Genomic DNA, 22,724 nt, shown 5'->3' with positions numbered 1-22,724 from the left:
GCCAAGGCAAAATGACCTGACAGCATTCTCCTGGAGGTAAGAGCAAGGGTGAAATTGGAGTATGGATTGGAAGAGTCTCGTTGTTCAAGACTCTCAATTTGATGATCTTCCTTTTCATGTCGAAGGCGATGTGTTCTCCAGAGCTGGCCGGAGACTGTCGTGCATCTTCTGCGGATGCTTCATTACTGAATACGCAGGTGATAGCGGTCAGAAATGAACGATATCTCCTCGGAATCTACCTTGGCAAAAGATCCTGGCTGTTGGGTTGGTGGGATGACGATACTGCAAGCCATCTTGAGCCATCCGACAGAAGGATCGACTGTCGGTCTGTGAATTTCGCACTCACACGATTGTCAAAAATCTCAACGAGGTTGAGTCTGCTGTAGAGTTATAATTCCAGGCGCGGAGGGCGAACTTAAATAGGCAACATTCCGTTAACAAGACGGTGAGCCACCTTCCATAACCAAGTTATCCTTACAACTCATGGGATAAACGTTCGCACAAAACTCTATAGACGCCTATGAGACATGAATACCCGAAAGAAGTATAAGTTTGGCCGTATCATCGTGTCTGGAAGAGTTAGACGTGAAATAAGAATGTCTTTGCTGAACAAGTACTGTCTTCCTATTGAACGGCCAACTTGGCGCATTATCTCTGTGCTCCATCTAGTCTAGTCGTCGGCCCTTAAGGGCTCCGAGTAACTCGTCATGTCTTCATTGTCAACCAACTGGATTCCCTTGAAGCTCTCTTCATCACTGTCATCCTCCTCCTCCTCCTGAACGGGAACAGGGAAGGTCTTGGGCCTGATTGGCAGTTCCGGTCGACGGTGCGAGTCTATAGCACCATCGCTCTGGAACGAGTGGATAGCAGAAGGTCTTGAGGGTAGTTCCGTTTCTTTGCCCAGCTGGCTGGCATCATTACCGGCAGCAGGAGGAACTGGGCTTTCGTTCTTTGCACCCAGAGCACTGAGATTCAGTGGATCAGCAGGCTGAGCGCTTCTTGACTCTTGCTTCTCAGAGGGTGGAGAACCCAGACTACGGAGCTCCTCGTGGTGAGGCGACCGCGATCCCTGCTTCGCCTGACCAAGACTTGCTAAGTTCAAAGGGTCACCACTACTACCTCCCAGAGGATCGAAAGATCCCGAAACGGCTGCACCGCCAGATCTAGAGACCTTGTTGCGGTTTGGGTTCTTTTTCTTCTTCTGTTCAGGCGGGTCGGGATGCAGCGGGTGACGCAGCTCGTTCGGGAACCTCGCAGTCTGCTTGGATCTGATCGGCTGCGGCTCCGACTCCGGATCAGGCTGTGCCTCGAGTTGAATGAGCTCGCCCATCTGCGAACCCGCCTCCTCATCCGTGATCTTGATATCGAGGTCTTCGTCCTTTTCTATAACGCCCTCGCCGCCCTTGACGTTCGGGAAGCCGCATCTTGTGAGAATCTTGGCGATCAAGCTCGGGTAGCGGAGATGTCCGCTGACCTCGGCGCTGAGGTTCAGGTTCTCGACTCTTTCAATGTCCTTGACTTCCTGGAGGCCTGCGATGCCTAGCTGGAGCGAGGTGGTGCGGTACAAGAATCCGAGAATGTAGTCCGTTTCCGAGTATACGTTGACGATGCGGCCCGACACCACGGACCGCAGGACCTGCCAGTGTTCCCGGTTGGACGGCACGGGGGCACCAATGAGCACCACGGTGTCGACTAGCCCAAAAGCCTGACGCTCGGCAAGGGATCGCAGGCAAGAGTAGATGACGCGAGCGCCGAGCGAATATCCGACTAGAGTCACGGGTCTTTCTCCCTGGACCTTGGCTATGAGAGCATCAGCGAGGACGCGACCAGCCTTGTCTGACCGGTTTAGGGCCAGGTTGAAGGGGTTGTCAATCTTGGACGCGGCGCTGATGAGGTAGGCAGGCCACAGAGCAGCCCAAAGCGAAGCCAGGACAGTACGCTTCAGGATCTCAATCTTTACATAGTTCCAGGCGTACGAAGAGACAAGACCCTCGAGCTCGGCACCGAGGGCGAGGAGCGACTTCATCTCGTAGCGCAGGGCAAAGACCTCGGACTCGTCGCCTAAGCTGCGCCAGGGCTTCGTCACGTCGCCCTCGTCATTGAGCCAGCCGTTGATGCCAATCGTCACGCGGAGCCGGGCGCCCTGCTTGCCGTCCGAGTCAGCGCGCTTATAGTCCTGGCCCCATTCGTCCTTGAGCGGAAGGAAGCGGAAATCCTCAACCTCCTTGGCGTAGGTGTCCATCATCTCGCCCGTCATCTTGGCCCCGAACGCGCCAAACAGTGTCCCGACCAGCGCGCCGTTCATCCAAAAGATACCGAGGAAGCTCGCGACGCCTCCTAGGCCGACGCTTCCCATGATGCCGCCGATGGCGCCGGCGACCACGGGGGCCGCGAGACCACCCGTGATGCCGATGACTGCGGCGCCTGCCACGGACGCCAGACCGACTTTCCAGAAGCGACTCTTTTGGTTCTCTTGTCGTCGCTTCGCGGCCTCGGCCTCGGCGGACATGCTGGCCTTTTGGCCCTCGGAAGACGTCGCGGATTCAACCAGGGACTTTGCGATTTCCGTCTCCTCGGCGATGAGGGCTGAGAGAGGCAGCCCGAAGGCGGACGTGAGATACAGGGCCAAAACTCTGGAATGTGCTGAATAGCAACCGGTAGACAAAACGAGGACCAAGAGGCAGCTCAGCACCTCTTTCCTATCGTTCACCGGGATCGTGATGAACCGGCTCGGGATAGGATGGTAATGCTCCTGCAGTGCGGCCACCTCCTCGTCGACCTTGTTTGCTGCCGCCGCCGAAGAAGAAGCCTGAGACGCATTTCCAAAGTTGATCAAATCCTCCCCGACGCCAGGAGACTCTGTGTTAAGCTTCTCCTGCTCATCTAAGCGCTTCTTCCTAGCCTCGAGGATCTTATCATCGTCCTTAACCGAAACAATCTCCTTGACCTTTCCGAGGACCTCCTTCCGCCACCCGTCAAAGTGCTTGAGCGCCGCTCTCCTCAGGGCCCGCAGCTGAGCGCTGTGCACGCCGGAACCGCCGCGGTCCGGGTGGCTGGGGCTGCTGCTGCGTCCGTCGCCACGGTCCGGGACGAAGAGCGGGGCGTTCCTGTCCTGGAGTGACGGCGAGGCCGGATTGCCGCCGGGGCCTGCTGCTTGATCGTCGCCATCCTTGAGCTCGAGCTGCGAGCGCATGTAGCCCGTGATGTCGAAGAGGAGGGTATAAAACGCTTTGCGGCGGGCCGGGTTGAGGACCACCACGAGCTGGCGGGGGTCTGCGGCTAGGGGAGCCATGATTGCGATGAGCTCACCACATCCAATGAGACTTTATGAATGGGGGATAGCCAAATTAGAGAGGTGCTCTGGTATCAAATAACAATCTTGAGAAAATAACAAGTCGAGGTGAGAGGCGGGAAAGATGTAAAACCAAGGACACGTGAGAAGAGATGTAGTTGAGTCACTCAGGTGAGGAGAATGTGCATCAGGTGTCGGATTGATCTGAAGTTAGGCAGACGTCTATCGGAAAGATCAACAGGGACTCTCAGCTGCCTGTGCCGCCGCACAGAGATTCCCTACAGATGCACATCTTACCGGAGTTTAGTTGTTGATGTAAGCCCCCAAATCCTTCCCCCGCAAAAGGCGGTCTCAGTGTTCGGTCCGTGCTAATTTTCCAGTCTCCATCCTTGCATCATCCATGTGTAAATGTCCCAGGATGTATTTCGTCTGCAAACGGCTGACCATGAAGCAATTCTCCCTCAGCCTGGTCCAGCGATGGCCAAGTATATGAGACATGATCGTGACACTAAACAGCAATAGGTATTCAATGTAGGAGACGCAAAGTGGTGCAACGAGGACGCTATATTTGAGGGCTACAAGCCTCCGGATTATTCGCAAATGCCTCCATGATATAACCTAACACCAGCGTATCTGGATTACGCCCTAAAAACACTTTTGCATCTCAGATCTTCCTCGAAAGCCGCATCTCTACTACTCATCGTCTTCCATATCTTCATCTTCATCATCCTCCTCCTCATCCTCGTCGACCTCATCATCGTCCTCGGCCTCGTCATCCATCAACTCATCGGCGTACTCCTCCTCGGAGTCGTCGTCTGCGGCGTTCTCCGCAACCGCATCCTTCTCCTCCTGCTTGCGCTTCTTCTCGTCCTCTTTCCTCGCGTCCTCGAGCGCCTTGGCCTTCTGCTCTCTAATCTTGCGCTGCACGACAACGTATGCGCCGAGGGGCGTCTTCTCCCACTCAAAGTCGCGCAGGAAGGCGTCCACCTGCGCGCGATCCTTGGGCGCGAACTCCACCTTTGCACGCTTCTCCTCGATGAACTTAGCGTTGGTCTCGAGCTTCTGCACCAGCAGCACAATCTGCGAGATGACCTTGTTATTCTTGTTGCCCGTCTTGATCTTGCGCGCTCCCTTGAGCCAGCGCTTCAGCTGAATGAGGACGGGTAGGGCGAACTCGGGGAAGGCGATGTTCTTGCACCAGATGGTGAAGTATTCGCTCAAGAGCTCGACAACCTGCTCGGCGACGCCGTCCTGGTAGACGCGGGTGCGGAGGTATGACTTGGGTGCCTTGTAGGCAACGTGGAAGTCGAGGGGCTTAATGGACGAGGCCTTGGGGAATCGTCTCATGTCGGCGGACTCGAGAACCTCAATCAGAGCTGAAGCGAGGGGAATGTAGGTGTTGGTCGCGCGGGAAAGGCGAAGGATGGAGCGGATGAGGTGGAACCGCAGGGGGAAGAAAGTCGGCGAGGGGATAAGACGCATCGCTCCCAGAGTCACTTGCACAAGGGGGTAGATCAGGAGCTTGAGCTGACCCTCCTTGCCAGTTTCCGCCTCCTTCAAGGGACTGCAGTGCTCGGCAAGCACGCATGACCAGAAGTCGAGCGAGTGGGTGTATTGCCAGTTGTAGATGATCTTGTGGGCGTCCTTCTCCTTCTTGACGATGCTATTTCTGAGATGGATGGCGAGTTGGCGGATGAAGGTGAAGGCCGTGGTGTAACCGACGTTTTGGTCAATACCCCAAAGCTCGGCAGCAGAGTTCTTCAACAGGTTGATGCCCTGTATGGTGTTGGCGTTTGTTGTCCTGCAACCAGAGACGAGTCCCTGGTACACCGTCTTGAGAACGGTCTCGCGAAGGCCCTTGTCGCCAATGACGACGAGTTTCCGTAGGACAAGGAAAGAGGTGATCTTTGTCGTTTCTGAGCTGGCTGGCCTGGCCCAGTAGTTGACAACAGTCTTGATAAGAGCCTTGAGAAGCTTGCGGAAGGACATGAGATAGGGAACGAGGGGCTCTAATGAGCCAATGGTGAGCTTGAGAGTAGCATCGTCGGACAGCGTGCCGAGGAGGTGGATGATGGACGCAGTGAAGGTCTTGATCATGATAGACAGAGTGTGGAACTTTTTCGAATCGGTAGGCACATAGATCTTGCCAGAAGCAGACTCCTTGATGGGCAAGTGGTGCGAGATGATTTCGGGTATTTGCTTCAAGGCAACAATCAAAATGTCGTGGAAGACCTCGGGGCTGGAGATGGTGTATCTCTGTGGGGTCGAGTCGTCGGCGTCGTCCTCGTTGAGATGGGCGGCGCAACGGAAAGCCAGGACAACCTGACGGGCAGCACGCAAGCTCTGCTTCTCAGCGAGAAGCTTCTTCCACTTGCCCACCATCTCGCGCGTGAGCTCATTGTCCGCGGCGACGATCTCCTCGACCTCGGCCTTCTTGGAAGCCTTCTTGCGCTTCTTCTTTGGTTGTTCCTCCTCGTCATCGTCGGACTGATCGCTGCCGGCGCTGAGCTCATCCACTTCAGCAAGGTCTGCGTTCTCGTCAAAGTCGAGGGCCTCCGGGTCGTTGTCCTTGAGGAACTTGTAGAATTCGGGGTCGTTCTGGGCGAGCTTGTCCATGGCTTCCTTGGTCATGCCGAGGTTCTCGTCGTCGTCCTCATCGCCCTCGCCGTCTTCGCTGTCGCTTCCAATGGGCTCCTCCTCGACGGAGAATTCCGAGCCGCTGCCCTCCTCCTCAGAGTCCTCTTCCTCTGACTGCTTGGCGGGCCCATCGCGCTTCCTCTTGCCGAGCTTCTTTGTCGCATTCTTGTCCTTCTTGTCGATAATTTCCTCGAAACCGCCTTGAAAGAAGTCGTCGACGCTCATGGCGCTGACCTTGGTGTCCTTCTTGTGGCCATTGGCCTTTGCTTTGGCGGCGGCCTCGTCATTCTTGAAGAATTCGGAATCCTTGGTCTTCTTGGTCGCCTTCTTGGCCTTGACCTGGTGGCGCTGCTTAATCTTTGCTGTCTCCTTCCTCTTGTCCAAGACACCCTTGAGCTTGTTCTTTTCAAACTTCTTAGTCGCCTTGAGGTTCTTCTTTTGGGAACCCATGATGGAGTATGGAGCCGGGGTTATTCGGTCCTGTGGTTTGGGGGGGTAAAAGAGAAGTTTTGGCTGCAGGGACTCTGGGAAGTGGACGCGGAAACATCGAGACTTTCTCAATGGCAGCAACTGCACGGCGTCCATCCAAATTTTTTCTGAATGCTTATCTTATCAGAGAAGAGCGCTAAGCCATGTTTGGTACTGGTTTCTCGAATGGAAGATTGCCCCACGTTGCACCTTGGGCCTGGGAACCTCCACATCCATGTCTTACGTCCTTGGCTGTGGCTCTGTGACACACATGTCTGCACCACAACTTGCTACCTGAGAGCTCCAACGACAGCTCAAAAGCTGTCCGACGACCATGAAGCTGACCACGATCCAAACACAGCTGCGAAGATGATGCCCCGGCAACCCTATGCGCCGACACCGCATAGCTACATTCCAAACACCACACTTTCGGCAACCATCAATCTCGATGAGGCAAGTTGATCACGTCCAACCGCCGTCACCATCATCCCCTCCAACAACTGCCCCGCCCCCGCAGGCAAACACTCAGCTAACATGACGATGCGTCACAACAGGAGGTGAAGCTAGCCGACACACGCGCCGAGCGCGACCTGCAAGACTCGCTCGCCGAAATCTTTAGCATTATTGTTACTCTCGACGAGCTTGAAAAGGCTTTCCTGAAAGATGCCATCCCCGAGGCCGATTACACCGAGATCTGCGAGCGCTCCCTGAAGCAGTACAAGTCCATTTTAGCAGACGAGACCGTGGCAAAAGCCTTTGGGGGCCTGGAGGAGTTCAAGGCGGAATGGGATGTTCGTCAAACCTCTTTTATCTACTAGCCAGTCTCGCACATCTTGCTGACCATGTCGCCCACCCCTAACAACAGCTCGAAGTCCCCCGCGCAACAGAGCGCATCCGCGTCGGCATGCCCTCGACTACCGTGACAGCCTCATCAAGCGCTGCTCCGGCACCCGCAGCCGCCGGCAACACGAGCGGCACGCTCATCTTGGAAGCGACGCAGGAGTTCATCACCTTCCTCGATGCCGTTAAGCTGGGCCTGCTTTCCAAGGACCAGCTGCACCCCCTGCTCTCCGACGTCATCCAGTCCGTCAACAAGGTCACGGATCGCGACTTTGATAGCAGGGGCAAGATTGTGCAGTGGCTCATCACGCTGAACCAGATGAAGGCCACCGACGAGCTGAGCGAGCAGCAGGCCCGCGAGCTCGAGATGGATATCCAGCAGGCTTACCAGGGGTTCAAGAGTACTCTCACGTAAACAAAAAGGTGGGAGATTCGGAAGAGGAGAAGTGCATGTTGAGAGGAATATTCTGTTCTTCTTTGTTGATAGATACCAATGCAGAGCGAAACCCACCAGCTCTTGATTTTTTTGAACCAGCCATTTTACCTTTTTCCCCTTGTGCCTGTGAAGAATGCATGTTATACCTCGTGAAGAACGCCAGGTCGATCAACCATCCCGTCCCATCCAAACCTAGTCATTTTCCTAAACCAAGAATGTCCAGAAGCTGGGATACACAAACTCATTCTCAAATATCCGCCTCACCTGTTCCAGCACAAACCTCTCCACCTTGCCGACGTTCTTCAAACTCTGCTTCCCTCCATCCCGGAGACCAATCTCGCTCTCGACCTGAATCTCCTGCAGCAAGCCGCCGAACCTCTTGCCGGGCTCGCTGGGGCCCGCGTCGTCCGCGCCCACGGCTGTGACCGCGTCCTCGGGGCTCAGGAAGCAAAACTGCACCCTCTTCCGGATATGCGCCACCACGCCGACGCCGTCAAACGTCAGGCCCGTGACGCTGAGCTGCACGGGGATCCCCACGAAGCTCGGCATCGGGTAGTCGAGCAGAATCTCCGCCGTCAGGCGCAGCCTCACGTCGCCAGCGTACCGTATGCGGAATACGGCCTGCAGGTCCTCGGGCCTCGGCTCCCTGAACCGCGGCGCATTGCCATTACCGTTGTTCTCGTCTTCCTCCTCGGGGAGCACCTCTTCGTCCTCTTCCTGGATCGCCGACCCCGCGAGGTGCGTGTCCCGCGTTGGCGGCCTCGACGCACCCGCCGATGTGGGCGCCAGCGTCGACACGCTCGACTTTTCCCTCAGTTGCGCCAGCGCCGGGTTGAAGTCGCTCACGGAGATGGAGCTCTGCGAAGGGTTCCGGCTATGGCTGGGTGAGGAGAACCCGTTCGGCGGCGGCGAGCCGACGGGCGATAGCATGGCCGAGGTGTCCAGCCTGTTACCCATGTGCGCGCCCGCCACCGCGGCGAGGGGCGTCTGCGTGCCCGACCAACCCGTGCCCAGGTGCGACTGGAAGTAGTGCAGGTTCGACGTCCCGCCGAGGATTCCCGGCGTCGAGACGCCCAAGAACGGACTGGGAAAGTCTCCAGACTGACCCCGGAGCGCCTGCGTGCTCAGCCTCGGCGGCATCGACGCCTCCTCCCTCTGCCTCCTCCTCTCGCCGGCGCTCAGCTGGCTCCTAGGCCCATGCTGCTGCTGCTGTGCCTGCTCCTCGAGGACGGCCTGCTCCTCTTCCTCGTCATCCTCAATGTCGGAATTTTCCTCATAGAATTCCGGCAGCGGGTCGGTGATGTCCTTGAGTTCTAGTTCAGGGGCGATGGTGCCAAATTCAAAGTTGTGTACTTTGACGGACTTGATGAAGCGCGGCAACGGCACAGCCTGGAATTTGGTGTGGATGAAGTCGCGGATGCGGAGGGCCAGAGCCTCTCCGTCGGGGCCCGTCGTGAGCGTCTCCCAGTTGAGGTCTATTGACATTAGAGCTGTTGTTTTGTGAGACGATGGAAAAGATGAGTGAGGGCCGAGTTGTTGAGCATATGAGGTCGTGGACCCAGGTAAGGTACACTAGGTAGGCAGTGTGCACACAGGGTCGATGATGGATACCTTACCCTGGCCCGTACCTTAGGCTTGAAATTCTAGTGCCTTGTGCTGGAACTCAGCGACTTCCAGGTGACAAGGCACGGGCTTAGTGGGGTGGTAATGGCAGCATGTGGCGCTTAATCGGCTTTCTAGTGGACCGAGCTGCACATTTCTACAGGCGCACTTGAACTCGTGGACAACATGAGCTATCTGACAGATCTCTCACCGCGCCTGCTCGATCATTGCGGGGGGCTTCATCTTTCGTTTATGTGCCATTAGAGGGTATTCGTATTGTGAAGGCCGTGATTCATCGACGCCATAATGCTATCTTAGGTTGTTTCTTTTGCGGACTCTAACAGTTCCGTCCACTCCCTAAAACTAGAATACCTCCATAATTATGAATCCATCCATCCTTGAAGGAAAACGCCGGCAATGCAATGCTCTTCTCGCTCTCAGTGCTACGTCAGTTCATTTAATTACAGTCGAGTAAGTCGTGACAGACAATGTTCACGGGTTGCCGGGGATTGAATCGGCCTTTGCATCGGATTCGAACCGTGGCCTCATGGTGTTATTGAGTTGAGGCACGCCGAACTGATGCCAGCAATTTGGTGCTTGGAGGATATATCTGCATAGCTTGTTAGCCAATGGCCGAAAAGGTCCAGTCGAAAGACATCAGGCGAGAACATACCTGGCCATTGCCTCCCGGAAACGAGACTTGTATTCCTTCGGACTGGTCACTGTCGGGCGATTTCTGCCACCGCCAGCAAATCCTCGATCCTTGATCCAACTCTCGAGTTTCTTGTCCCACGTGTACGTCCGGATACAGTCAATGATACCAACAACCAACTCCTTCTTAGCTTCGTCTACGGCGATCATCAATGAGTAGTCCATCACGTTCTGCCTCGCGAGGAACAGGGTGTCGTTCCAGACCTGCACTTTTGTTAGTGTCCGGTTTCTAATGCCTTGTCTGGGTAACTTACGGATGCTCTCAGAAGCTTCTTGGAATGCTCGCGCGCAAATAAAGGAGATTCATAGATGAATTCAACCATGTTCTCGTCAAGAAGCACCTCGTTCTGCTCGCCTGTCGACTGGATTTTGCGATTGCGCATTGATCCCTTCAAATCGAAAAGACGGGTCGGGCCACGATCGTAGAAGAGATTCTCCATTAGAAGAAGGTCGAGCTTGATCTCAACGCCAGTGACTGGATTCTTGATAATCAGTTGAAAGAAACCTAGCATCTTGGCAATGACAGAAGGCAAATCATGGAACAGAGCCTCTGCCATGATGCCAAAGTAGGCTGGAGCGAATCGCAGGAAAGCTGACGTCTCAATTGGCGACAAGCCCTACGTGTGCGTTAACTCATGATCTGCAATATGGAAACACAGAGAATGAGGCATCGTCTTACCTTGAGAACCAGTCGATCATCAAGAGTCTTGAGAAAGACGGACTTTGTTTTACCGCCCTTCGAGTCCCACTTCAGGCAGCGGGAAAGAGACTCAACAATGCGATCTGCAACACCGCACTTCCGGCGAAGCGCATCGAATTGCTCGGCATAGAAGATCTTGCAGAGCATTGTCGCAGAACCTTCCTTGAATTGGTACTTGAGATGGGTACCAGTGGCTCTGAGCAGACTCTTTTCCAGGTCGCCTTCTTCCATCATGAACTCACCGCCAGTGTCAGACATACCAGAAGACTTGCCCTCGGGATTTGATGCCTCATAATCCTTTTGTATGGCCATCCGCTCTTGACGGCGAATATCAGCCAGCTTCGTACGGTAGTCATCAGAGCTTAGCGCAAAGGCAATGACGGAGGAAGGCTCGTCCTCTCGTACAATCACGTCCGAGTCGAGGAAGATATGATCGCTGGCATTGACCGGGTAATCCAACTGAGGCCAGCCGCTCGCAGATCTCTCGGCCCAAAAGTTTGTAAGCATCTTCATCAAGCTAGTCTTTTGATGCTTAGGCAGTTCCAACGGAATCTCAGTGCTGGGCTCAAGGGAGTCTGCAAGTTCCTTCACATCGGGCAGCAAGTTGCCTAGTATGGATTCTTCGTTGTCGCTTTGCCCTTCGTCGTCCGATCCACCGTGGCTGGCAGTGACCGTCGCAGTGTCGTCAGTCTCTCCGCCAACGTGGTGCTCTTCGGATGCGGCCGGAGCTTCTGTTACAGGCTGTGGCTCTCCCGTGGGCGGCATGTTGTCAGGTTCCGTATGCACAACACCTGGAGGTGCCGGGGTAACGGGGGCAGTCTTTGGCTCGAGAATCTTGATCTCGTGGTTTTGTTCAGTGTTTGATGGTCCGGCCTCTTGGACGGCATTGTCAATATTGTGATAGACCTCCACAATAGCCTTGGTTGCTGAGCGTGGCAGACCGGCACGAGGTTGATGCTTCGCAAGGCGCTTTCTGCGATCTTCCCTTTGCCTTTCCTTCTCGAATTCGCGACTTAGCTGTTCAAAGTGCTTGGCAATTCTAGATACCTGAGACGACACGTGCGTATCCTTCTTTTTCGTTATCAGCCGAGGGATTGAGGAGGGACCGGCCTTTCTATGGCTCTTCATCCCCAACGCTAGTCGATCAAATGGTTTCTTTTCTACTTTGAAGGATGTCTCGCTGGAATTTTCGCTGGGCCCTGCGCCGTCCTTTGGCAAGATTGACTTGGCAAAGCTTGGTTGCGATCTCGGTAGCGTTTGAGCGGGCTGGGATAGAGTTCTAATCATCGGAGCCCTGCGAGCCAAAGTACGCTCCGGGTTTGCTTTTGGTGCCTCAGCGGGCTCGTTGGCTGGGGGGATATCGTTACCCATAACCTGTTGTTCACGTCGAAGCTGCTCCACCTTTTCTGAAAGAGAAATTCCCGTGGAGGTCGTCGTGAGTGGAGGTCTGGAGGTTGGTGAAGTTGGCTCGATAGCACCCGAACCACTCGAGGTCTCTCCAGCTTCGTCGATTGCAGCAAAAGAGAATGCGCTCTTTCCTTTCGGTGAGCTTGGAGTAGCCAAATCCAGAGGCTCTACTCTGTCTAGTACAGATTCAGCCGGTGTACTGGTTTTGCTAGTCTCTGAGGACTCGGGATTCTCGTCTCCGGTAGCAGGCTTGTCCTTAAAATCGGGTCCTGGTTCTTGCTCTTGAGATGGCTCTGACTCGGGAATCGGCTCCTTTTCCTTGAACTCTTCGGGCTCATTCTCTGGATCGCCTTCATTCTTGGTCGTCTCTGAGACACCTTCCTCGCTAGGTTCAGTCGGGTCGGTTGGTTGAGTCGAAGACTTCTCATCAGCATCATCTGAGAAAGTTTGAGATGGAGGTTCCCCAGAGTCCACGGTGGAGTTACCGTCTGTGGAGGGAAGAGACTCTCTCGATTCGTTGTCCGAGAAGATCTTCTTGAGCTGAAGCATCGTCAACTGGCGCAAATCTTTGTCCGGCAGAAAATCCGTCTCGAATTTGGTGAAAGAAGCGTCCCAATCCCCGGCCTTCTCCAGCATCTCTCTGACAATGGCATTGAATGGAATGACTTCGTAATACTTGGAATTGACGTAAGTTTCCTGAAGTCTGCGGGTCAATGCGATTTGATCATCCTGCGCTTTCTTGGCAAGTCGGTCGACTTCGGTCTTACACGCATCGGCCTTTTCAGGCAGAACGCTGTCGATGCGGATACTTTTGATCCTGAACTTGACAGAGTTGATGAAGCGAACCCATCGTTCCTCGATCTTGTTGAAGATCTCGTTCTTGAGCTTGAGGTCGTTTTCGACCTTCCACGTAATCCGAGCTCGGGGGACGACAATTTCGAGAAGATCGATGGGATCATAATGAATTCTCACCCAGGTGTCGCGGTAATGGAAGTACCGGATATGGTCGCGGTGATGGTCGTGTGGGCACCCAGAGAACTCGTGAAGCCGCAGGCCCCTGCTCCAAAAGAGAAGCTCAAGGTACTTGCCGAAAGAGTATTTCCATGTGCTATCAGACATTCCCATCTCGGGGGAATCCTTCTTGCATGTTTTGCAGTAGCTCCACATGGTGGTGCCGTCCAAGTTGCGTCTTTTGGCCGCCGGCTCAACGAAAATAGTGACTCGCGACTCGTCGTGGACGTAGGTGCGATGATGCGCCGTCATCTTCCGGTCACACCCATTGGCTGTGCATATCGAATCCTTACTGATGCACAGGTCTTCAATGTACTGACCGAGAGTGCAGTCCGGATCCATGCTTCCGCTTTCGTCGACATGCTCATCGTAGAACGCAATTGCAATCAACCCTGGCTCTGAGCACGGAATTTTCGTCTCCGTACAGATGACTGAGTACAGAACGACGATGTTCTGGTGAGAATAGGGATCGAAAAGGTCGAGATTGCCCTGGATGTAGTTTTCCCATTGCCGGGTCTGGACCTGGTAGTTGTAAAGCGCCTTGTCGTATTCGGCATCATGCACGGCGTGCAAAATTTCCATAACCTGACGAGGCGCCTTCTGCCCAATAGCGTGGACCATTTCGGGCTTAATGAGCTGAAACTTTTGTGACTTTGACTTTTCGGCGTCAATCTGTTCCTCAACAACATCTTGATCCCTCAGCCGCTTCAAGTAAACCAATCTCCGTTCTTGCTCTCGCGCCTTCATGAGCAAGTAAGGCTGCGCAAACTTGACGAACGGAGAAGCTGAGAGGATCTTGGTCTCGTATCTCGCAACCATATCGCTATAGTATGTTGGCATCGGCACATCTTCTGGCACTTGGGACTCAGGAGACGTGGGCGGAACGTGAGAGGCATGAAGAGATACAAGTGGAGGGCGTTCTTCCGCAACAGGCTCTTCGGTCTGATCTGACGATACGGTACCCTCGGCGGTGACCAACGAAGTGCCGTCACTGGTTTGTGTAGGGAGTTCAGACTCCGGGGGCGAAGTCTTCAATATTTGCGGTCCCGTCTCTGCGAGTTCAGTTGACGCGCTGAGAGATCTAGGACCATCCTCGGGATTTTGGCGGAGAGAAGATGACAGAGAGGACGATTCCTCAGGCTCTGCAGGCAGCTGGATGTACTCGTCTCTCATCAAGCACGTCTCCAGCTTCAAGTTGTACACGACATAGACCATGAACTCTGTGATCTTCTTCATCTTTGACAGGACCTCAGTTGAGTCGCCACGGAGAGCGATCGTACAACCAAGCTTCTCAGAGCATCCCGAAAGGAAAATGTACGTCTTTTTCTTTCCGGGATAGTTCTTGTTGACGTATGTCTTGACTTCGAAGCCGCCAGATCTCCCTACCTGGACTTGCAAGGCCAGCATGTCAAGAGAGGAGATAATGTCTGTTTCTGCGCATCGAGACACGGCTTCGATAACCGATGGCTTGACGTTGTAGGCGACAGCTATGCCGGCCTCGGAGAGGTACTGCAAGGCAACGCCAGAAACAGATTTTTCACAGAGAAGTAGTTGTGGACGCAAATTGATGATGCGATTGACGACAATTCGTAAGAACTCTTTCTCCTGCTCGATGACCGGTTGAAGACTCATGAAGTGTTGCTGGTGCCGCTGGTACTCTATCGGGAAAGAGACAATAACGATGCGAGGGTTGAGAATGCGGCGTGGCATGCTCTTGAGAGCAAGGTTCTTCGTGAAAATGACACCTGAGACGTAGCTTGTATCTCCTGGTTTTCCGCCTGGTATTTTCTTGAGCTTGACGTAATGTCGGATGTCCATATCATCTCCCACTCTAATATCCGGGGTTACATCGTCGGTGCACTGGAGCAAGATGGGAACTAGAGCCTTTTCCCATGCTGGCACATTAGGTATGCCGGAGTCTTCAAGCAATTGGTGCAGGAGTCTCTTGACATGCAACATACTAGATGGATTGAGCTCCACCTGTGGCTGCTTATCCGCTTGCATTGAATCGCTTCTAGTCAATTTCGTGGCTTCGATAGCTGGATTCTCGATGGTGAAGACGTTCTCGTTGGATGCGGACGGGCCCTTGAAGATGCCAGATTTGGGGCGCGGGGATCTCATCTGATGGCTCACATTGCTGAGATTGCGTCTTCTTGCGGGGCGACCATGACCGATAAGACTTCCGGAGCCAGCATTGTCATCTATTCCGCGGCTTGTGAAGCTCAACCCGCTGACACTCTTCTCCCCTCGCCCAAGTCGGTGTCTCCTTCCCGTGCTCAAGAACGGCCCGAAGCTTGATTTCTCATGGTCGTAGCTTGACGGTTGTAGATCGGCATTTGACATAGTAGCAAATATGCTCATCTGTTCGTCACCGCTGGACTCGTCTGACATGTAGGCAGCCAGTTCCGGGTCGATGATATTGTCGTCGTGGAAAGCCGGATATTTTGGTTTCTTGGCCATCTCTTCAGTGATTCCCTTGCGGAATGGAGCTCTATCGTCTGGCATTGGCTTGAACCTTGACATGAAGTTGTTGTGATGCTTCGAATGGTGTCGTCTGTGACCTGACGATTGCGGCCGATTTGCGGATGTTAAAGACCTCAGAGAGCGTGAGGAGCTCGGGCGGCTGAGCTGCGGTGCATCTATTTCCAGAATGGCAGAGTTTCGGTTGGAGTCATTGATCCTTCTGGTCGCAGGAATTGCCATCATAGGTGTCTGGACAGATCTCGCGTCACCCAAGTCCTCCATCCGATCAGCAAAACTCGGTTCTTCAACCTCAGCCTCTGCTTGCGTCACCTTGGGAGTTGCCTTGGTTTGACGAAAAAGAGCTGGCAAGAATGAGTCGTCTCCAGAGTCGTCAGAGCCGCTCCCTTCATATAGTCGCTGATTGATGACTTTAAGACAAGTTTTGCAGACTCTGAGGGTCCCTGTCATTCCGAATTTTGAGGCTGGGATGATGGAAGTGCATTTTGAATCAAAGATGCATCCGCATGTTCGACAATGATGCTTTCTCCTGAAAGCTGAGAACGGCTGGCCGCATATGAAACATTCTTTGCACGTTTCATCGGCCATCCAGAATTCTTTGCTGAGAACCTGACGCCGCATCCTATCAAGCCTGGCGTTGACTTGTTCAGGGGCACCTTCGTTGGTCGTTGTACCAGGAATGCGCAAAGCTCCCGTTCTTCCATGTATGGGCTGAGCAGCGTGGGCGAAAGAGTCATGGTATACAGAGTCGTGGGCAGTCGTACTGATAGGGCTGGGTTCTGCGGTGACATGTTCCATCGATGAAGATCTTGATGGGGCATAGCCAGGTGACCGAGAGCGACTGATGCGATCAATGACTGCTGGTCGCTTCGGAACTAGCATCATCGACGACGTCGATAATGTAGGAGACCGGGGATCGGCGGTCTGCAACTTAGGGAGCTGCGGTGCGCTGGTCTTGATTGGGCTCAGGGGCTTATCCGAAGGACCGTCGACAGCGGCGTCTTCGCGTCTGGGCCGGGGAATAATTCCATGGGTTCGCTCGGGGAGGATTGCGCTGGGTTTGGGCTCTAGAACGTCGAATTTGTGGTCATGCCCGATTCCAAATAGACGCGGATCAGGGTGTTTGCTGATGCTCCGCCTCCCAGACGTCCGAACTGGGCCATCCTCCATGCGAGCTACGCTTCTTGTTGCTGTAGCCGGAGCGACCTCAGGATTGATGGCCGTGACTGCTGAGGCTTTGGCCACGCTGGGCAAGCTTTGCCGGCTGGCAGCGCTCGATTTAGACGCCGTCATCGCGGAAATGGATGTCGCTTTCGATGACTGAGGAGGATGTGACTGGCTGTCAGACATGACGGTGTTCATCACTGACGAGGAGGTGCCTGTCATAGGACCGTCGTGCGTTGTGCCCGAGTTGAATGAAGAGCTCGTAGCGGCGGTTTCAACGCGGGTGAGAGAAGCGATGGGTATTTTCGGGGTTGTAGCCGTGGTGCTGGTGCTGCGTTTCGATGCAGCATCGAAGCTGTCGCCATCGTCGACGTCTTGCTGTCTTGCCCCGCCAGCGCCTACCGCCTCTTTCAGTCGACTGTAGAGCCCACTCAGGCCATTCTGAACCAGCTCTCCTGCCAAAACCTTTGTTTCTGTCGCCGGAAGAGACGAGGGGGGAGGGGCAAAGTCATTGAATGTCGTCAAAGAGTCAGACTGGCTCGCCGACGTATGGATCCTGTTCAGAGTATGGGCTAGCTGGTCCTTATCGGCCTGCGAAGCGGTGGATATGGAGTTGATAGAATCATGGCGGCTCCTAAAGCCTGGAGGCGTGGATAGAACTGCCGGAGAGTTTGGTTTCGATGTGTTGTTGCTCGCCATCTTGCGCGGGCACGAATGCGACGAGTGGAGGACTGAGCTCGAGGTTGTCTATAACGTGTGTAGCGCTGGCATCTTTTCATGTCAGGTTGACATGATGGACGGTCGCTGGATGTAGAATATTCGTGAGTGGTCTTGAGAAATCGAAAGCTTCTCCCGGTAGTCAATCTCGGCCTAATCGGACCAAGTCTAGCTTATGTACTCGTGGTTCGTAGGAGCGAGGGGTTCGCTATCGTCGGTGAGGGTTTCTTTGTCGATGTCTATTCCGGACTCGAGCGTGGTATATATCGGTGTAGTCTCGGAAGCGACGCGAGCAAGATGCAGGATCTAAGAAGAGCACAGGTGACGAAGAGGAGAATCGACGTGGCGAAGGTCAGGCTCTAGGTAGGTGTATGTGCATGTTCGGGCGAAGAAAGATTGGGTGTGGGATGTCGTCTTAGGTCCCCACGTAAGATCGTCTGCAGTGCTGCAGAAACAAGCAGTCTTGGAGACGGTGCTGATGGGTTTTAGAGGGCGGACTATCCGTAGACTACTGCGAGCCAGGCAGCGCTATCCCTTCAAGGTCTAGGCCCGCGTAGCCCTGCGATGACCAAGTCGGCACAATCGTCAAACGTAGGTGGGATGACGCAGCGACGCAACGAAGTTGGGGTTGGGTTGAGCTGGCACTGCGCAGTTAGCAAATCCCGGGGGGGTGCCGTAGGTACTGCACAACGCAGCAGGTACCTACTCCAACGTTTCGCAGAAAAGTAGGCGTTAGTGTTGTCTACGATACCTACCTTACCTCGGGAATGGCTGACTTTGAGACGCCCTCGAGCAGTCCATATGAGAGAGCCCGTTGCAATGCAAGCTGGGCAAGGCAAAAGGCGGTACGGAGTATCTACCAGGCGCAAAGGAACTTGACCTTACTTCATCTGTCGCAACACATGTGGATGTACCCGGTACCCATTGCCGTCTCCCGACACCAGCAATGCCAATAGGTAACCCGTTACCCAAGCAGTGAAAGATACCTTAAGGTAGCTGACCCACCCACACTCAAGACACCTGGTTCCTGGGCATTTGGGGACTTGGGGACTTCAAGTTCCGAAGCTCGGACCATTATCCTGCCTTTTCCAGCACCAGCCAGGAACCCCGCAGTTGCTGCCACTTTACCTTGGACACCCAGTATGGGAATTCAACAGGGAGCCAGGGACACGCCGAAAAACGCGTTTTGTCAAAGTACCTTGGTATCTTTGTCGCGTTGATCAGTTGACATCGTTTAGTGTTCACGATTCACAGAACCCTTGTTCCTGCCATTGATTGCAACCGTCAGCAAAAGTCATATTGATTCATCGCCATTCATTTCAAGATTCTCGATTTCCTCTTGAAGGCATTGCCTGCCGCCTTATCCATCGCCATCACAACAAACACCTCGTCTTTACATCGAATACTTCTCGTTACACCAGCTAGCAACCCAATTGCGGATGCGGAAATTCACGATCCCAGCTCAAGGCTGCGATCCTCACCACCACCATGACTAGTTCATCGAGTAGCTCGGAACAGTCCATAACGTCTGCTCCCTTTGGTCTTCGCAATGGAGCTCAAATCCCTCGGAAATTTGTGAAGATTCCCAAGGATCAACAAGCAATCTTTTCAGACAGTGGGAGACAACCGTGGATCTCAGCTCTCAAGAACAACCCACAACAGAATGCCGCCAGAGTCCCGCCAAAGGTCCTTGAACAAATTAAGTATTTTCATACCTCTCGGACACTACCGCCACCTGCCCAGAGGCCAAATGCGGCTGTTTCCAGTGGGCCAACTGCATCAGTCTCGGTCTCTGAGCATACACCCAACCATCAGCATGATGAATCAGACTCTGAGCCAGAGGTGCCCGTAAGCTCCTGGCCGGAATCTCCCCCACGACCACCCCGTGGAAGAGAGCTACAAGAAACCCCCTCTCCAGCGTTTTCTATCAAGTCACAAGTCCTCGTGACCCAGGCCCAGTCTGGTGTAGAACGAATTATCTCCCAGTCCCCACCACCGCGGACGCGAAGCAGCCTTCAAATTCGGTCTTCACCACCGATTATCCCAGCCACCAAGCGACAGATATCACCTCCTACAGGCGCCAAACGTCGCCGCCAAGCTGAAGTGTTTCCGTCCAGCAGCGCCGGTGTGGAAGACGAGCTGGAAACCGCCATCCCAGGGGCTCTTTGCGAAGCGACACCCCCTATCAACAGAAGAGCCGCACGTTTAACTACTGCGTCTCAGGCCGTCACCAGTCCTCCCTGCGGCCAAGGAAGCATGGTTCCGTCCACTTACAAAGACATTAAGAGCTCTGACAAGGTGGAAGAACCAGTCAACAAGAAAAGACGGATGAAGGCAGTCGAATTGAGCTCCCAAGAAGTTGAAGAGGAGTGCCCTTCGGCAAAAGTCGATCCACAATCTGTAGCACCACTTCCTCAAACTCATGAAAGGGCTCTACAGACAGCCTCAGGCTCTGCATTTGCGCCAACGTCTCCGGTCACCGACGGTCAGCCGAAATTGGAAAGACCCAAGGTCTTCAAAGATTCTCCGAGTCTTTCTGGAACTGCCAGTCTTGGTCACCAGGCGGGTGAAACATCTCGTCCAGATATTACGCCCTCAACAGCACACGTCCAACCAACTCTCGAGAGTGGGAGCAAGGCGAAGTCCAATATTTCACCGGCCACACGTGGAGTACTGCTTGAGGGCGATGGCCTGAAATCCTCGAAGGAAGAGGTCCAGCGGCAGAAGGCAATATCGTATCTCGACGAAGCTTGGAAGCGGAATGGTCTTGATTGGATTCCGAACGCTTTCCAGCACCTACAGCCAACTCTGACAGCTCACAGCCTTGGAGTCCTGGTTGCCGTCACCCACCAGGCATCAAAGAACGGCATACGACTCGCAAGGTTGTGGTCGGAGCCTGATGGCCCGCTTTATAAAGCGGCTTCGAACGTTGCAGACGGCAAACTAATCTTCTCCGAAGAAGTCGCCGAGGCATCACTCTCTTTCTTCGAGGCAGAAAAGTTGAAAGCGGCGAAGACTCGAGGCACAGCTACTGAAGCAAGAGCAGCACCTGTCGAAAGCTCATCGAGGCCCGCAAGCCGTCACCGGACAGTGTCTCAAGTGGCACCCATCAACCCTTCACCTCCACCATCACCCAGCGCAATGCAAGGTGTGCAGCTGACTGCTTTCCCACAAGTGCTTCAAGATAGCCGATACCAAACCTTCGATGTCCATCATCCACCACAGGGCTCGGTCAAGAGGCCCCCTTTTGCACAGGGTCCGCTGGAAGCTTTCCGCCACGCATACCCCTCATTTTCGGGCAGTGTAGATGACTTTGTTAAGGCTTGTTTCACGATCAAAGACCTACGTCGGAAACGACTGCTTCCCAAGTGGCTCTACGACGACTTTATCCGCGCCTTCGTGGACGGGTTCGTCCCTTACATACAGATCTTGGACGACGACGAGGAGCCGCTCTCAGCATACCAGTGGTACGTCGAGTACGTGGACCGGCCAGCATATCAAGGCGGTGTCGTGACACGCGAGAATCTGTATCTGGTTTTCAAGATCTACCACAGCGAATTCAAATTGGCAAGGGAGTCTGTGTTGGAGAGCGGAACCCCGTTTCCAGAAGTCGCACAGAGACGTCTCTCTGAACAATCAGCGGCGCTGAACCTGAGCGTGGGTCCTAATACGCCAGTTGCGCAGAAGAGCAACCCTACCCCGAAGCCTCATATCGAGACACGCACATCGGACGGCACGCCTAGCAAGCCTGCTTTTTCCCCCGTGCATGCTTCACTCGCGGAACAGTCGATTGTATCAAAGACAAACGACAGTGGCCATGTTGGCGAGCCGCCTGCTAATGAACCTCATACTCACAATGCCTTGCCTCCTGCGCCAGACATCCCCCCTGCCAATGGGGATAAGGCCAAACAGCGAGTGACAAACAGCGCGGCTTCAAGCCCTCGGAACCCTCCGGCATCTGCCCCGGCCATTCATCGACACGCAAACGCTCTGCAGGACGACGAAGACGTCACATTCATATCCAGTACCCCGCGCCCCCGTACCGCAAATTCTTTGAAGGAGAATATTAAGACGGAACGCAGCGACAACGGCACTGCCGCCGCCGCCGCCGCCACGGTATTGCCGCAGAAGGCAGTTCCCAATCCTTTACTATCCGAGCAGAGGGTCCCCTTGTTCTCGAAGCCAACCAAGGACGCCATCATCGCCGAGACCCCGCCGCGAAAGACAGCCGGTCCACCCAAACGGACGACCCAGCACCCAGCGGTACGCCGTAGCCTGCCGGCCTCGTTCTCCGACGGCCGGCCGCCTCCCGCTTCGATGCCGATCAAGGCTTCAGTACAAGTGACGACGAGCCCGGCGGCGAGCCCCGTGCCAAGCGGTACGCCAAAGACCGCGTTGGGTTCCTTTTTCCAGGAGAGCCGCGTGAAGAAACCCAAGCAGAAGACGGCCATGACGGAGAGGGAGAGGAGACAAGCGGCTCTGGCCAAGATGGAGAGGATGTCGAAGGAAGGACGGTATAAGCCGCCGTCTAGCACGATGCCTCCCAGGTCTTGAGGTGTGAGCCAGAGGCGGATGAACTTCACTGACAAGCTTCATTTGAGCAATTTTTCAAGGATGGGCGAAAATGGGCGAGAATGCGGGGATCGCAAGTCGATTTTGTATTAAATAAAGGGGTTGACCGTTACGGTTCTGTATCAGTTGTCGATCGAGGTTCTCCACAACATGGAAACGGAGAGGAAGCATAACGACACATACTGGGCGGGAAAAGGAAGACATGATTTGAGTATAATACCCCTATTGTAGCGAGTTGGTAGAAAGTATCACTTGTATTACACCACAGGTGCGATGAGGCCACGAGTGGCAAAGCTGATGCTACTCTCCAAAATAACAAGGCCAAGGTTCTAAACTGCTCTGGCAATCAATCTGATCTGTCTAGACTGGATCTAGTTGTGCTTTTTTCGTGCCCGGCTCTCTGGAGAGTCTGAAAGGTGTTCTATGTCCCCTAGGAAAAAAACATTTCGCCAAACCCCAAAATGCTTCCCGTCGTATCCTAGTCGCAAATGAGTTGAGGGTGGTGGGTAGGTAGCTTGAAGGTGGGGGTGGGTTATTTAGGTTTTCGTGTCGCAGCAAAAATCCATGAGCCGACTCCGTATAGGTAGTGTTCACAAGAAAAAAAAACACCCTTTCTCTCTCTCCAGTGTTCCTCCATAGTCGTTGCCCTGTGATTTCCCAATATTCCGTCATGTCTCAAAGGTCGT

The 22,724-nt window shown here is 54.2% G+C and overlaps 6 protein-coding genes across 6 annotated transcripts; 2 read left to right on the top strand and 4 right to left on the bottom strand.

Annotated features, from left to right (window-relative positions):
- Positions 1-670: 670 nt before the first annotated feature.
- On the bottom strand, positions 671-3,292 carry BDZ83DRAFT_564373 (YSIRK family gram-positive signal peptide; the record flags this gene model as incomplete). The annotated part of the gene is made up of 1 exon (XM_060503632.1): positions 671-3,292. One exon carries the CDS (start codon positions 3,290-3,292, stop codon positions 671-673), a length of 2,622 nt encoding a protein of 873 aa, XP_060371965.1.
- A 292-nt stretch (positions 3,293-3,584) lies between these two features.
- On the bottom strand, positions 3,585-6,478 carry BDZ83DRAFT_597182 (Noc2p family protein). The gene is made up of 2 exons (XM_060506890.1): positions 3,673-6,478; positions 3,585-3,607 (listed from the first exon to the last, which is right to left on the bottom strand). Exon 1 carries the CDS (start codon positions 6,377-6,379, stop codon positions 3,986-3,988), a length of 2,394 nt encoding a protein of 797 aa, XP_060371964.1. The 5' UTR covers positions 6,380-6,478; the 3' UTR covers positions 3,585-3,607; positions 3,673-3,985.
- Positions 6,479-6,590: 112 nt separating this feature from the next.
- On the top strand, positions 6,591-7,767 carry BDZ83DRAFT_597178 (VPS28 protein). The gene is made up of 3 exons (XM_060506889.1): positions 6,591-6,850; positions 6,952-7,188; positions 7,263-7,767. The coding sequence occupies exons 1-3, from the start codon at positions 6,767-6,769 to the stop codon at positions 7,650-7,652; spliced, it is 711 nt and encodes a 236-aa protein (XP_060371963.1). The 5' UTR covers positions 6,591-6,766; the 3' UTR covers positions 7,653-7,767.
- BDZ83DRAFT_597177 (uncharacterized protein) lies at positions 7,768-9,264 on the bottom strand. Its single transcript, XM_060506888.1, has one exon. It carries the CDS (start codon positions 9,156-9,158, stop codon positions 7,878-7,880), a length of 1,281 nt encoding a protein of 426 aa, XP_060371962.1. The 5' UTR covers positions 9,159-9,264; the 3' UTR covers positions 7,768-7,877.
- A 503-nt stretch (positions 9,265-9,767) lies between these two features.
- On the bottom strand, positions 9,768-17,448 carry BDZ83DRAFT_746304 (phosphatidylinositol-4-phosphate 5-kinase; the record flags this gene model as incomplete). The annotated part of the gene is made up of 4 exons (XM_060513248.1): positions 9,768-9,885; positions 9,949-10,190; positions 10,241-10,603; positions 10,666-17,448. The coding sequence occupies 4 exons, from the start codon at positions 17,446-17,448 to the stop codon at positions 9,768-9,770; spliced, it is 7,506 nt and encodes a 2,501-aa protein (XP_060371961.1).
- Positions 17,449-18,611: 1,163 nt separating this feature from the next.
- On the top strand, positions 18,612-22,263 carry BDZ83DRAFT_597174 (uncharacterized protein). The gene has a single exon (XM_060506887.1). The coding sequence runs from the start codon at positions 18,955-18,957 to the stop codon at positions 22,018-22,020; it is 3,066 nt and encodes a 1,021-aa protein (XP_060371960.1). The 5' UTR covers positions 18,612-18,954; the 3' UTR covers positions 22,021-22,263.
- Positions 22,264-22,724: the final 461 nt, after the last annotated feature.

The sequence above is a fragment of the Colletotrichum acutatum genome, assembly GCF_030867785.1.
Source record: "Colletotrichum acutatum strain CBS 112980 chromosome Unknown BDZ83scaffold_1, whole genome shotgun sequence".
In the NCBI taxonomy this organism is placed as follows: Eukaryota; Fungi; Ascomycota; class Sordariomycetes; order Glomerellales; family Glomerellaceae; genus Colletotrichum; species Colletotrichum acutatum.
Note: the sequence above shows the minus strand (reverse complement) of the source record. Positions and strands in the feature narration are given on the sequence as shown.

Coding starts and splice junctions, on each gene's coding strand:
- BDZ83DRAFT_597182 (XM_060506890.1), bottom strand. CDS start 6,379: ATGGGTTCCCAAAAGAAGAACCTCAAGGCGACTAAGAAGTTTGAAAAG.
- BDZ83DRAFT_597178 (XM_060506889.1), top strand. CDS start 6,767: ATGATGCCCCGGCAACCCTATGCGCCGACACCGCATAGCTACATTCCA. Junction 6,851..6,951: donor CAACCATCAATCTCGATGAG/GCAAGTTGATCA, acceptor GCGTCACAACAG/GAGGTGAAGCTAGCCGACAC. Junction 7,189..7,262: donor AGTTCAAGGCGGAATGGGAT/GTTCGTCAAACC, acceptor CCCTAACAACAG/CTCGAAGTCCCCCGCGCAAC.
- BDZ83DRAFT_597177 (XM_060506888.1), bottom strand. CDS start 9,158: ATGTCAATAGACCTCAACTGGGAGACGCTCACGACGGGCCCCGACGGA.
- BDZ83DRAFT_597174 (XM_060506887.1), top strand. CDS start 18,955: ATGACTAGTTCATCGAGTAGCTCGGAACAGTCCATAACGTCTGCTCCC.